This window comes from Dermacentor andersoni, chromosome 1 (assembly GCF_023375885.2).
Source record: "Dermacentor andersoni chromosome 1, qqDerAnde1_hic_scaffold, whole genome shotgun sequence".
In the NCBI taxonomy this organism is placed as follows: domain Eukaryota; kingdom Metazoa; phylum Arthropoda; class Arachnida; order Ixodida; family Ixodidae; genus Dermacentor; species Dermacentor andersoni.
In genome coordinates, this window is record NC_092814.1 from 260,601,270 (window position 1) to 260,616,780 (window position 15,511).

The 15,511-nt window shown below is 43.1% G+C and overlaps 2 protein-coding genes across 5 annotated transcripts in view; one reads left to right on the forward strand and one right to left on the reverse strand.

The window, feature by feature from the left end:
- The window catches only part of LOC129381127 (sulfotransferase 1B1-like), a 337,139-nt gene that overhangs the window by 40,519 nt on the left and 281,109 nt on the right, over positions 1-15,511 (forward strand). The window lies entirely within an intron of this gene.
- The window catches only part of LOC126548425 (uncharacterized), a 43,089-nt gene that overhangs the window by 2,096 nt on the left and 25,482 nt on the right, over positions 1-15,511 (reverse strand). The window contains exons 2-5 of the mRNA XM_050196569.2: positions 11,016-11,203; positions 6,915-6,976; positions 3,842-3,937; positions 307-336 (exon numbers count right to left, since the gene is read on the reverse strand). Coding sequence (XP_050052526.1) covers positions 307-336; positions 3,842-3,937; positions 6,915-6,976; positions 11,016-11,097 — 270 coding nt within the window. The 5' untranslated portion in view covers positions 11,098-11,203. The remainder of the gene's footprint in view (positions 1-306; positions 337-3,841; positions 3,938-6,914; positions 6,977-11,015; positions 11,204-15,511) is intronic.

A 15,511-nucleotide genomic window follows, 5' to 3' on the forward strand; every position in this document is an offset into this window, starting at 1 on the left:
CAGTGTTTGCTTGCATTACAGACTACAGGAAATGAACGCTGCTCACATAACAAGAATCAATTCGAATCCTAAACACCAGATTTTTTGACATACAGGGCTTTCCGAGAGAATAAACGCTATGGTTTCGCTGGCACTATCCTTGCCCAGGCATTACAGATTGAGCGCAACAAGAATATTGGTGCTCGTTTATTCGAGAGAGAGAGAGAGAGAGAGAGAGAAAAGCAAGTCACGGAGGTCAAGTCGGTGGTCAGTGATGTCCTGGTGGCATTTAATACTCTTAGGTAGAGCGAAAACAATACTGCTTACCGTGAATAGGGTGTTTGAAGGGGGAAGCTCCTGCAAAAAAATAGAAAAATAATGTCCAGGATTCAAAATTGAACTATGGAAACTTAGAGGCCAAACTGACCTCATTGCTTATACTGCTGCGTGAGGCTTATAAATCTGAGCCCGCGTTCACAAATCAGTTCGTACAATACAGAGGATTTCGTGAGGACAGGCGTCAAATCGAGAACAAACATTCCGGGCAGCTTTGTTAATGAGTTCTCTGCAGACAAAGTTCCAAAAGTTTTGATTAGTCGCCTTTGTTAATTTTACTCCGCTGTCAGGATTGGCCGACGCCTTTTCCTACGAGCATATCCTGTAAACGTACCCATTTAATACGATTATGGCTCCTATATGTAAGCATGCGTGCGGCATTGCACTTTTTAATAAATATATGTAAGGATACATGGGTGTCTCATGGACGCATGAGACATCCATGAGACAAAGTTCGAGTATGGCGGGTAAGAGCAGGGCGTTCCCAAAGAGTGGCTGGATAAATTAACCAGAGTTTTGCTGTTGTGCTTCTTAGCAAGAGATTCACTGGCTTGCTTAGACTGCAGGGTTCACCATCTAGTGCCATTGGTTCGGATGTTAGCCAGTGTTTGTATCTTGAGTTGCCTTTAAGAAGGAAGTTGCCTTTATCTCAGCAAAAGCTCCCACTAATGTAATTTAGGAGTTCCTTCGTGTATCTTTGCATGTAGTATACAACTTTGTGCACGTGAATGTCTTTGGCTTATTCCTGTTTCCTTGCGTTGCTGCCTTGGTTATTCGCGTGTTAAGGATAATTTTGCAGAGGTTCACTGCCGTCAAAAATTAAACTTAAATTCTGGGATTTTGAACTGCAAAAGAATGGCGAATACGGCTAGTTCGAACTTACCATGCTAGCAGCACGTGGTAAACAAAGAGACAAAAATAGAAAGACGATACAAGCGCTGTCTGGGGTTTTACGTGTCAAAACCACGATCTGATTGTGAGGTATGCTGTATTGAGGAAATTCGGATTAATTTTGACCACCTGTCTAACGGGCACCTAAGTCTAACTGCACGCGCGTCTATGAATTTCACTCGCAGCGAAATGCGGCCGCCTCTGCCGGGATCAAACCCGCGTCCTCGGCATCGCAACGCCGTGGCCGCTAATCTACCACAGCGGGCGAATCACCATCGCCGGATTGATTCGATTGTTTCCGAAAACTACATTTATTACATGTAATAATGGCCCTGTACTATGTTTGCTTTCTTTGTAGCTTACTTGGCGAATAATACTGATCAAAAAGTGATGTCCATGTCAAAGATTCATCTGGAATGCCGCCTGAGGACAAAACCGTTACTACGTTTCGCTTCAGTATTACGGACAGCATGTTGTTCTTCGGGAAATCGGGATTGCCATGAAAATCCGCTGTCGACATCATGATCAGTAACAGAATCAGCAGGAGCTGCAGCCCATTTTATGTCCGCTGCAGGACGAAGCTCTATTCCAGCGATCTCCAATTACTCCTGCCTTGCGTAAGCTTACTCCATACTGTGCCTGCAAATTTCCTAATGTCATCGACTACTCGGTTCTCTGGTTTCCTCTAATGCATTTCTCTTGTGTGGTACTGAATTTTTAACTCCAATAAACCAAACTGTTTTTTGGCCTGCCTATCTGCTCCATTTCTTCCTCTTAATCCCAACTAGAATAGCGCCTACCCCCATTTGCTCTATAAACCACACCGCTACCTTCCTGTCATTCAACCTGGCGCCTAACAATTTTCATTCCATCGCTCGTTGCAGGGTTCCTATCTACTTCTTACGCTTTTTTGTTAACTTCCGGGTTTCCTCCCCATTAGAATCCAATGATTGCACGCTTTCTGTTTCAAGGATAGTAGTAAGCTGCTGGTCATCACCTGGTAATGTGTTCCGCATGCGTTCCGGCGTCAGTATTTATTGTTCTGTAGAATTCATTCTTGTGTTCCGTGCTCTTGCGACTAATTTGCCTGGATGAACGCACTTTTGTGCAGATTCTAGAGGCTGATTGCCAACTAGGCATTCTTTTTCTCTTACCAAAATATTTAACATTGCCATAGTCTTCTGCATAATAATCTTCAAACCCATTCTTAGACAGGACAGTCACCTGCAAACCACAGGTTGCTGAGATGTTACCATTTGATCCTCATTCCTGATCCTTCCTAGTATAACAGCTTGAGTACTTCTAAGCACACAGTAAATAGCGCTAGAGAGATTGCGTCTCCTTGCCCTATTTCCCTGTTAATTGCTATAAGTTGGTTTCATTTATATTTGAGTTATTATGATGTGAATGAAAAAACAGTAATGCTGTCTTTCTGAAGCAGGGATGTTCTGGAGATGAATATATTCTTCTCTCGCAGAAAGCAAACAGTACGGTGCATTTGTTGCATGGAATAAACACAGTGTTTGCGAGGGATCGAATAACCACAGTGTATCTCCACCCAATCATACTTAACACGCAAACAATGAAGGCAGCAACGTAAAAAGGAAACGGCGATGTAATACGCTCACAGCACCCACGTGCACACAGTTGGACAGTAATCTGTAAGACAAACTTATGCAGGTTTGAATTACATGTCAATTGATTGTACAAGTCTTTGTTCAGCCTAAGGCAGCCTCCTTATTAAAGGCAACCATCAGGATGCACCAAGACATTGACTACCGTATACAGAAACTGCACTAGAATGTGGGCAATTGAATCTAAATGAGTTATTGGCTGTGTGGTGAACACGCGCAATACAAAAGGGCGGGCTGATAGTTTTACAGATATTTGTAGAGACGAGTGGCACTGATGGTCATTATTTGACATTGTCTGTTTCCAGAGTTGTGGTTCGGCAATAGATTCGCCCGCAAGCTTGCAACGATTCGTTTAACAGCAAACGAATTCATCACTTTGATTTCTTATGGGAAAATGACAGCAGCTGCAATAACTAAATATACCTAATAATGCCTGTATCGTTTCGTACGTTCACAAAATATTTAAGAAAAACAATACCGCAGGAAAGAGGTAAATTGAAAAATACGCGAACTTCAGCGAATTCTAAGTCATATACTACGAGAGCAGCGGGCTCCTGAGGCGGATACCACCGCCTTATGACCTTTGCATGCACACAACGTCGTCTTCGTCTGCTACAGCGTCGCTTACTGTGTAAATACTCACTGAAGTCAACGCTTTCATTCGACACGGCGCCGAGAAGTGCGGACAAATTGCCGAGTGCCAAAGCAGCGCGATTACGCGTAATGTTCAGCGCGGCCGACTCCTAACTTAACGTTGCCACAGTGGCGTGAGTTACGTAGCCAGTGGTGATGGTGCTCAAAGTTTAGTTTTCCTTCGCCAATCAACGAGGGCGAAGCTGAGGATAGCGAGGGGCCCTGACGAAGACGATTTTAATGTAAGAAATGCGACGCAACGGAAGGGACAGACGGATGAACACAACAAACCCAGCTTTGAGCTTTTAACCTCTGCCGAACCGAAATGTGATCTAAGGGGCAAGAGGACCATTCAAAATTTTACTCACCAGTGTACCGTTGTTTCGCTGGCAGATTGCCAGGAAAACGCAGTAAACGTCTCCGCATTCAAGTTGTCCCTTCATGTTGTGCAGCTTTTGGTTAGTCTGCAGAGCAAGCGATACATTTCAGCCACTTTTATTTAACAGCGCGGAAAAAAAGGTTGCAGAAAAAAAGGCAGAAATAAAGGGTGTTGCTTCAGCTGCACTGTTGCCCACTATAGCGTAAATAAATTATGCTGGTTATCGCGAAACCACAATTTCTACTTCTAATAGTAAATAATTGTATTCGTAAAGGGCGCCACCAAATATGGGAAAATTGTACTTTTCCTGTAAATAAATAAATGTGCAGGTGAGACGACGTGACAGTGCCGGGGAAATCAACGGCTATAGGCAGCACAATATAGACGGGAACATGCGGGACAGACGACATTAGTACTACTGTAGTCTGTCTGTTGTGTTTCCGTCTATTTTGAGTTATCTATAGCCATGGAATGCACCAAAGAGCCTTAACGTCGTGTTAAGTGCCGTAGCTGAGGCATTGTTCGCTAACACGTTTTCAAAAAAAGAAATTCAGAAAGTCCACTGAAGTTGTCTAAGTAGGCGTAAGCATTATGACACTTGCTCATTTCCCCGCATACGATGCGACGTACGTTGTTTCCGTGATTCACGAAGTAGTAGACCGTTCATTAAATGTTTGCGTCATTGGCCTTGTAATCTGTTTTGGCTCTTGATCCGACCAGTATAAACCCTTATCAACCCTTATCAGTCGCTATCAACTTTATCGAACTCGATCCGACCCTTATCTATTCTTATCGGTCGTTATCAGTCTTGTGGCATTAACTTATTCGGACCTGTATCAATCCTTATCTGTCCTTATCAATCTTATCGGACATGATGCTACCTTATCAACCCTTATCGGTTGTTCAAACCTTATCGGACTCGATCCGAACCTTGTCCGTCCTTGTCAACTTTGTCAGAATTGCTCCGACCAATGTAAGCCCTTATCGCTCTGCAGCATCTCAGCCATCCGCGTCGAACGATTATCAGCCGCGATCAGACCCATATAACATAACATAAACTTAGAGCGCTAAAAACACACAGGACGTAGAAAATGAAACACACCCCAAGCGCCCTTGTGGCGTGCGTTTCTTTTTCTACGTCCTGTGTGTTTTTAGCGCTCTAAGTTTTTATTATAATGCATTACCAACTAGCCCACCTATCCATCCTTTTGCAAGACCCATATAAACCCCCATCACTCCTTATCATTTGTGACTCATTTACTGCTTATCTCTCTGTGTTGCGCGACAACACAGACAGAGCGGTACAACGCATTCATATGGTTCAGATATATTCACCTTCCGCAAGCATGGATGTTTAGTCCAGTGAGTAAAACACTCGGCCTCCGAGTTTGGGGTCCTAAGTTCGAAACTCACCCCGATCAACGCTTTAAACGCAATGCTTTTCTTTGCGAACCTTGCTGGATTTCGTGACCGTGGGTGCTGCGGCCTGGCTATTCTCTAGCCGAATAGGCCAACCAATCACTGCGCAGCACGTGCGCCGAGCGCGTTGCTGGGTTCCTTGCAGCACCACAAGATGGCGCTCGCAACTACGGAGGCGTCCGCGGCATTGAATTAGCCACTCGACAATGTCTGTTAAAGCCTTCCGTGATAATTTGTGCGGAAATTCAATAAACACGAAATCCTGTTTCGGCTCTTTATGAACTCACACAAAGCTTCGCTGTATATAGATTCCAACTCATTGGCTCTGCTGCATTTCTTTCTTCAAATTTTCCTTTCAAATTTAGTCTGTTTTCCTTTTCTTTTTGAAGTGCCTCACGTTACGCATTATGAACGGACCGATGGACAGACTTCCCGGGTGGGTCACCTAAGAAGGCTTACGCATTAAGGTATGCAGCAGCATATCATCTTATGTAGAAGTATTGTGTGGTTCTTACTCTGTTCTATAATTGGAACAAGATGAAAAATGAAGACAAGCACAGTTCACAAAAGATTTAGTAAAGCTAGTGTATAGGCTCCCGTCATTCGCAATGAGCCCAAAGATTGACCACAATATCCTTAAGTACGTCTTACAATGTGAGCACGATACCTATCATACAGAGGTGGCTGATTACAATCGTTTCGGCTGAGACTGTCAGCCATAATATGCGCTTGAAGCGACCATAAGACGCGTGGTTAGATGCTTTTCTAATGCCATCGCACGTGCCTGATCCCAGTTAATATATTGGTCTGACAAAACGCAATGGTCGGCAAGTGTGCTTAGTGACACGTCTTGCTTCCTGGAGTCGTTTTGGTGCGTCTTGAACTGACTCTCGAAGTTTCCACCTTCATCCATGTAAACATACGCACAATTCGCTCATGAAATGACGTGCACCACATTGGCATAGAATGACACGATGTATACCATTTCATGCGCGAACTGTCGAGATGTTTCACACGGAGATTTTCCCCAGCGAGCTGTTTTCTGTGCGTCCAAATAACCTTTCGTAAAGGTGCGCACTCCGCATTATTTTCGAATTCGTCATAAACTTTTACTGTATGATAAAGAGCGCAAGAACTACGCAAGACGGGTGCTTAGTGCTTTCTGCGCAGCTCTATTTCATATCCACGCTGTATAATTGCCATCATAACCAAACTCCAACCTATCCACCTTTCCATATCCACCTTTCCAATACTGATATGTGTGGGATTTTCCTTCACACACACAGCACATTCCTGAGGCAGTAGTGCCTTTGCATGATGATAAACCATACTTAACACAATGAGGACGATCACATTGCCTTTTACTAATTCCCAAACAGGGACTTATTGTTGTATCCCTAATAGTATGCTGTCACAGTAAAGTGAGAATGAACAGTACAAGGCTAGTGTATGCACAAAGCAAAAAAAAAAAAAAAACGATATAGACGAGGAAACTTGTTCTTCACTAGTTAATCAAACTGTCTGGATGAATTATTAGGTAGTGAAGTTGTATAGCCTGGCTGCAGTCACTGATATTCTGTGAAAACACAGCGTCTTTGCACAGCATATCTGCAACCTTTTGACCTGTAGAGTAGCCAACTTACCTCTGTTTGCAGACTCGTCTGGACGCATTCTAGGAGAGTACGCTTGGCCGTTTCTTCCAATGCTGCAAGGAAAGAGGGAATAAATTGGTCTAGTGGGGTCGTCTGAGATTGCGGGTCTTCGGTCCAGTAGTGAGGTCTAGAACATCAGATGGGGTTAGAACTCTTATGGATAAAATGCAACAAGGACAAAGCTTTAATTTTGAAGCTCAGCTGAACGAACGCTCACCTGAAGCGTTTTTACCGAATCCACAGGGTAAATACGGGTGCAGTTGCAAGCTATTTGACTACGCAAGGACACATTATTCACATGGGACATTCTCGTCCCTTTACTATCATTTCTCAATGAATTTGGATGCCACGGCACGGTGCAAGGAGGCTAAGCGATGCGAAAATCACGCCACCTTTGAAGATACGGACAGCGTCAACTAAGATATCAGTTAGCTGTTCCAGTTTCTGTGCAGAGCCCGCTACGCATTCTCTCTGAACAGATTGCAATGAGTTGTGCAACGCGGATCGTTCACTTGTTATACCATCGCGGCTGTGCATTATCATTGGAAGAACACTACATTAGGAATTGCAAAGGTGACTTCGAAATGCATATATGCAAGGAGTTATTATTGTTTACACATTGTTCGAAAGAAAGTTTTATGCATTTCGCCAGCATTTCTGCGTGACTCTGTATGGCAACAGGTCTTTATCCCTGAACTAGAGGCGCGGGTGAAGCAACTACGTTCCTACAATCACAGGCTAAACGCATGTCTTTCAACACTCCTACCACAGCCACATTTTTTTTTGTCATCCCCTTAGGTTACGCTTATTTGCGTAGAAAATGATACAGCTTGTCGAAAGGAAAACTCCAGTACACGGTGCCGTAACCGTTCTTCTTTTTGTGCAGTGAAGCAATGTTATTTCTTTCTGTTTTGGTGACCAACTTTGCCATAATTAACGCACAATTTCAGCACCTATTCATGAAAAAAAAACACAATAAGAAGAATCGGAATGCTTAGTTATTTAGAGCTATGCATATTTCACTGAAAAATAATTGCGATACCATTCTTGTCAATGTGTCATATGTCTTCAATATATTGTGTACAGGGCTCTTTTGCCACGAACGCTTCAGTGCGCTTAGCAGCATATGCAGGAACACGTGCTTCGTATCATGTTACCCAAAGAAGATTATGTTCTGAACGGTAAAACTGAATCCGATAAGGGTAAAAAGGAAAGGAACACTGGCTTGAGTGTTCGTGTTGCGACAGGACTTCATATTTAATTAGGCTGAATCATATGTTTAACAAGCTCTTCGAAGTTCTCCAAGTTTTTGCTTCCGATAAAGATGGAGCTACCTTAGCCTGTGACCACTGGTGCCATCATGAAGAGAGCACTGGACAATGTTACCTACCAGTGTTGACATAGTAGCGATCTTCTCGCTAGAATTAATGACCTTTCTTTCTGTTTAGTTGCAAAGGTTTTTATTTAGCGACCAGCGACTTTTCTTGCGACAGACTGATCAATATGGCGAAATTTTAGCGACATTTTAGCGACTTCGAAGTTAGAAAAATTCCTTCAAAAACGGCTTTCAAGGTTGCGCTTCATTATACCTCAGCCGAAAGCAGGCGGCCGAAACTGGTTGTACAGCGCGTGGACTATGTGACTGACTTCGTACGCTGTGGTTATTGCGCCGAAAGAAATAGGCTTGTTATATAGGTTAAAGAAAAGCATGTTCTTTTTATTCTTTATGAAATTCATTACAGAGGGTTTTAACGCTGCGGTTGCTGTACTTTCACTAAATACGTTCGATTTATGGCCGTTAGCAGGCGTAGCAGTACATGACTTACACTTCTAATATATTTTATTGGGAGGTAGAAAAATGCAGCGGGTAAATAAGATGACATATCAGCTGTACAAAGTGCAGTACATGTTATGGCTGGGTTCCACCAAGCGAATCTGTATGAATTATCGCTTCTGTTTCTCATAACCGCCGGATAAATGAATTCTGCACAGAGCTTTCAATTGGAACAAGAGAGGCAAACACACTATTTTACCTGCACGAAAGGTACGTAATTGTCATTGGCCGTGACAACATCATGAACAAGCACATGCCGCAGAATTTAGGCCTCCTGTCATGAACACCAAAAATGTTTTTGCAGGCACAACCCGGACCAAGTGCGTTTTCGTGTTCAGTAAATCAAGTTACGCGTGCTCTTTCTAACGATGCTGGAATTCTAACTTCACATTCTGAAGGTAAACACAAAATTTTGCGTGTCATCAGCCATTAGTTTTATAAGCATGTAAGCAAAGTTAAATCCCTTTGTACCTTGCTGGCAAACTTCTTTATTTATTATCGACATGCATACTGCACGAACATAAACCGTTTCGGCTGAAGGGTTAAGCCATATTAGCTTATTTAATAATGGCGCAAACCACCTGCATTATTTAGAAACCACTCGACAGTTTCAGCGAAAATTTTACAGCCTTTGAAGCAGACTTTAACGAACGTTTCACAACTTTTTGTCTCGTTCTTTACATGTCTGAAAAAAATTTGACAGCGCTGGTATCTATAGCGGTACCTTCGTGGTACTGAGAAGCATATACTGACAGTGAGAAGTGCATCCACGTAATCAACCTGTAGTTTCGTTTAAGTTGGCCAGCTCAGTCTAAATGATTTACGAATACTACCACCGTTAATTTATTACTCGGCATAGCCAGCAATAAATGACACTTTTTCACAATCTAAAACATGGATAAAAGGCAAATGATTAAAGGTGACTATTGTTCAGGGTCAAACGTCAAGCCAAAAAGAGTAGACATTGTGTTTAAGGTTCATAAGCTTTCGTGTTCGATACAGATGGACCTATAGATTACAGTGCGACTTCGGGTAGTACAGGGCCCCTGATTACAGGGCCCTTGAGTACAGGGCCCCTGATTCACAAAAATGCACCTATACATTAAAACTGTTTGTAAGACCAAATGCCAGCCAGCCCTGTCTAATGTTACACATACAATTAGCGAAGGTGGCTGGTCAACGGAAAGCAGCACTTATGAGCGGAAAGCTTTGCGACTTCGGCCCGAAGCCAAAACACTTGAATTAAGGATATCATCAAATCGAAACAGCAAGTATTACTTATATTACATTTGTATTTTATATACAGTACGAAGCGAGCTGACAGAGCCCACATAGCACATATCCAGACTCAACCCATGGAACGTTATTCTCACATGCATACGTTCGGAATGCTCGTGTTTCTATACAGGGACTGAGTTACACAACCGAGGGCGTGGGCAACTTACAATACCAGATATCAAATCACTTCATCAGGAGCAACTTTGATAAAGCCTCTCAAGGACTCGGTGAAGGGTTAGGTACACGAGTACTGCAAGCGTGCATGTGTGTAGTGGCAAAATCTTAACATATTTTGGTCGTCATTTTAAATATTGTCCCCGCGGGAACCCAAAGCTTAGTCTCAATTTCTATATGTATCGAAGACTGTAACCGTCTTGCGAGTCCTAATTTCGGTAATCGAGAGAAAACAAGAGATCTGCTAAAAACAAAGCCACTGCGTCGGTGTAGACAAACTGTTAAAACTCATCATTAGCCATTATAAAAGAAGACTTGAACCTCCAGCGAGCCTGATGACGCGAGGGGCTACGTCGTCCATGACACACTGAACACAGTTATGCTACAAATGAATCAATTACATTATTTATGAACCATTTTTCTACGAGAAAAACAAGGAAACAAGGTGTAGAGTGAAGAACTAGCAGTTATCCAGTCTATACCTTGTTCTGGTGTAAGCGTCATTTTTGTTCTTCTTTATATTTATTTTTATTTGCTTTTTTGTTGTGAACCTGAATATACAGATTTTCACGGCGTTTTGCATGCACTAATGACAGAGCTGGCCCTCTATGAAGCGCTCACCTAACGTTATCGTGCTTCTTCTCCATAGCCTTCAGCAACCGTACATATAAAAATACGAGAACCTATTTCATGAAATCTATCAGGCCATTTTCGAACATGCATCCCTTTACAATTTCCTTCTTAAACTCACAGCTAAGGCGTGGCTCAGAATATGCATATGAAACAAAGAAAGAACAGGTGATTACCACAGACGGAGCCTGGTTGGCCTTCATGGTGATCCGCGTAGGCCAGACCAAGCACGGCGACGAGCACAAGGACGAGGAGCATTCTCGAATTCTTCGTTCCTGTCGAGAGCGACGACAGATCACCGGGTGCTAGTGGGTGCCCCTGACAGGGGCAGCAACTGCTTATAAGCCGCCCTGCCGACCCTAATCTGAAAAAAAAAAAAACACTCGTCAACCGAAGGCTTGAGATAAGCGAAAGAAGCGGTGTATACTATTTTCGCTTCATTCGAGACTGCTAAGAAGAAAAAAGAAACTACAAACTGCTTTTCGGCACTTGACTCCAGGAGGACTTGCTCTAGCTTGTCGACATGTACATAGGCTGGTTCCTATTTTTGTACCCAGCATGAGGAGAGTTTTGGGGAACGTGAAATATGAACGGAAAACTTCGTTGCCTTATGTTGACTGCTTGCTGTTATTCTGACTGAGTAGGCCCAAATGGGCTACCTATAAGCGCTCACAGCTACAGCGAAACTTGAGAGATCTACGAACAGAAAAACATAGCCCGCAACGCCTATACAGCAATGGCACACACATTAACAAGACGGGAATCCAGGGGAGAAATGTTGGCCTATAAAGAAATGATTCGGTATTTCATCTTCATGGCATGTGTTGGCAACTGGGATCTTTAGGATGCCGAAATTGTGAGCCCTGGTGCATTAACTTATTTATTTATTTATTTTAACTTTTTAATTTTGCCTTATTTGAACTTTGCCAGGCGAGAAGCGGCTGCCCAGACTGCGATTTGATTGTGCTCAGCTACACAATTCTATAGCTTCCAAGGCGCCCCAAACATAGAAATGGAAATACGTAGAGGGAATAAAATGCACTTAATGCGAGGCACTCACGAGGTTGCGTAGCTAGAGGCGGCCTCTCAGGTCTTCAGTTTGACCGTGAAACATGTCCGAACCTTTCCACAGCTATAGCTGATGCTTCCCTTCCAAGAGGTGATGATGCAAGAACAGGATGACTGTCTCCGAATGTACTCTCGGATTTGGCTAAAGCGGAGCAATAAAATATGGCACGCAGAAAGATCAGGGGATAAAGAAGCGTCCTACCTGATGTGTCTGTATTTTAGGTGATACTCGAAAGTGCAGTGAGTGAAATGGTTCCAGGCAAGCACCATCCTTCCTTGAAACCCTCGCTGGATTGTCCCATCTAAAGTTTGTAGAACTGCAGTCTCTACGCTTCTAACCACGCAACTGGTGAAGAAGCGAGCAAGGTATTGCAAAACTATGGCCGTAGAACACTCGTTATGGATATAGGCCAAACACTAAGTACTATGAAAGGGCACTTGTGAATTAATGAGTGGTTGAGCGCCGGTTGAGACAGCGTTCTGACGTTATGCCTCATTGCTCTGGCCATGGCTACTAGCATAGCCCGATCAAGTGTGCTGAAATAGTGGCAACGTAATGAAAGGCATCCGTCTAACAAGCGATGTTTTGTTCTTTAACAATACCAAAAGAAAGCATTCGTGTGAAAGAATCAGCTGATTTTGACGGGGAAGTGTTACAACTGTCACGTCAGAAGTTTGGTTCTTGTCAGTCGGGATCAACGAGGTGTTGATACAATAAAGGACTTAGTATTGGTTGTTTAGTAATTTATAGTTATTATTTGCAGTTCCACTGTTTCTTTGTCTTATATAAGTTCCCCAGAAAACCTAAGGGCTACCTCGATTTGCGTAAGCACTCTAAATGACGGCAAAGGAACCACGCATCAGGTTGACACGCATTGTGGATTCTATTGCCTGTTCTTGACCCTGTTTTTGCACACAATCAGTCGTCCGACGCTGACAAAGCTTGGCGTTTGTCGCTGCCGCAAAGATGAAGAGCTCAGCAGTAGACCGAGCGGAAATTGTCGTCGAGGAGATGCACGACACCGCGAAAACGCGGATCACTGCACGAGCGCGAACTCGCGCAGGTCAATGCTCGTAACCCCTTAGCAACAACCTCGCTGCTTGACAGATGCAACCTGACAGAAAAGGGGGAAACTGATTTACATAGTTAATTGCTCCTGATGGGAGGGGGGGGGGGGCGGGGTTGATTTTCACTTGTTAAGATACCTGAACAATCCAGTAAGCACCTTTCGAGTACAAAGCGCATGTCCACTGTGCTATCACAAAAGAATATGTATTTACAGGGCACCCATACTCTTTAAATCTATATGATATATGAAAATGGACCCACTTCTGTGTTGTTGGCGGCAGTGTTTTGTTTGCCGGTATTTTTATGTTGTGTGCAACTATTGGAGAATTTTGATAACAGTTTAGACTATGATTCACTTTGTCTCATATCATCAAAATAGGCAGAAAAAGTAATAATGCGCTTATTATGGACAATCTCTTGGGTTATATGCATGAAGATTGTGGAATTAAAAAAAAAAGGAAGTTTTTGAAAGTCTAGTCATGCAGATTCTTTATGTGCGCCATAAAATCTATTTAAGTTACATTGACGGCAATTATCGAAATAAAAGTAAGAACACACCAAGTTTACAACTGTGAAACTATATATACAACCAAAGTATACGTATATCTAAACTCTATGTACTGTGGCTGATAGAGAATTTAAAGAAGGGAAAACCCATAAAATGTCTGTTTTAATCAAGCTAAAAGCGTTTTTTGGTTTACGTGTTTCACAAACCGGCGGTACTCAGAAGAGAACCTAGAACCACTTATCATCTGGTATTTCTGTCCACTCCAGACTGCCTAGCAAGCGCAGTTCAAAAAACTGCAACATATGTTTTCTTGCGCAGTTTACTTGCTGTAAACACAATGTGTAACTTTTTTTCTTTTAAGCTTCCACGAGGATAAAAAGTTGAAAACTGTTTTCAAGTTTAACATATCTTTGGTCGCTTTTATCAAAATTTAGTTCTCAATGAAGAACTGTTTGGTGATGATTTCTCCATATGAAAACACGAGCTTGGATACGGAGGAGCCACGCTATAGCTCTTCGGGAATTAATTTTGCGCATAGTGCGTGATTACGAAATTATAGGGCGCGTTCACAAACAACCGAATGAAAGGTTTTCCATGAGCTCAGTTCTGCACGTTGCCCTTTCCTTTTTCTTTTTTGCTTATTTTCCGCACCTACCAAAGATAGCTTAGTAGACGTGAAAAATGCATGGCGTCGCAGCAAGCCCGCCCGCCGTAGTATTAGTTAGCCCCATTATTAGTTGAGAAAAACTCGCAAAAAAATTTCGCTCCGCGCAAGTTTTGATTAGTTTTTTTCCCTTAAGATTTCGCACAACCTTCGGATCTCCGCCACGGTACTAAAACGAAGTTTTCATTACGTTAGTACAAATATCTCAGTCCATGAAAACAGTCAGGAATTATGAAAATACTGACGAATACCCTTAAGCAGCTGCTAACAATATATGCAATTGTCATTTCTACTGGCTATGGCGTTGCGCTGCTAAGCACAAGGTCGGGGGTTTGATTTCCATGCACTGCGGGCGCATTTCGACGGGGGCGAAATTCAACAACGCCCGCTTGCCATGCATTGGGTGCACGTTGAAGAGCCCCCAGGTGGCCACACTTAAGCCGGAGTCCTCTACTATTGCGTGTCTCATAATCAGATTGTGGTTTAGGCGCGTAGAACCGCAGGCTTTAATTTTAATGCGTAGCATTATATACAAGACCTTGGCAAAATGACGCAAGTTAATTTTCAATTTATCGGCTCAGCATAAAAAAAAATCAATTTTCCGCTCATCAATCCGGCAAAATAAAAATGTTGCAGTCTTCAACTAGACCTAGTAATATCAATACTATCCAAAAAGAATGAGGATATATGCATAGGTTAATTATATAAATTTAAAACTGAAACTACATTTCTTGGTTAATCTGTATTATCTATGCATTAAGGGTTCATTCAGGGTGAATTCAAGCGACCCTGCAATAATTTGGGGGTCCTGGCTCCTCTGGGCACGACGGCCACACCACCCGCGACAAAGCCCGAAGCTCCCCTCCTTCACGCGCTAGCAGCGCACCTACGCCGCGCAACTGGCGCGCACTTGGCAACGAGGCGCGCGCTCGTTGGTGCAATGACGGAACACCGGGCGCGATTCGCCACAGCTGCTCCTGCTCTCGGACTGCGAACGTGCCTCGACCAAGGAAAGTGAGCAGTGCTTCTGCGTCATGCACCAGAACAGCCCGGCTGCCCTAATCCAACGAAAGGGAAGCGAGGTCGTTTCGCTCGCAAACGCGCAAATAAGGAGCCACTATAGCTTCGCACCAGGATAGTTGCCCCTTAAGTTTTAGCTCGGGCCCACCTACCACGCGGCCTATTCAAGTACATGTAAAAATGAAAAAAAAAAAAAACGCTTTTCTGACATAACTCCTGCACCGATGTCATTGAAATTTGTTTGATTTGAGAGAGAAAGGTAAATTCTAGTGACTGTGGGAAGCGGGATTTCTATTTAGGGCCTCAATTTCGTTAAAGTGATTTTTAAAAAAATTCGCAAGTT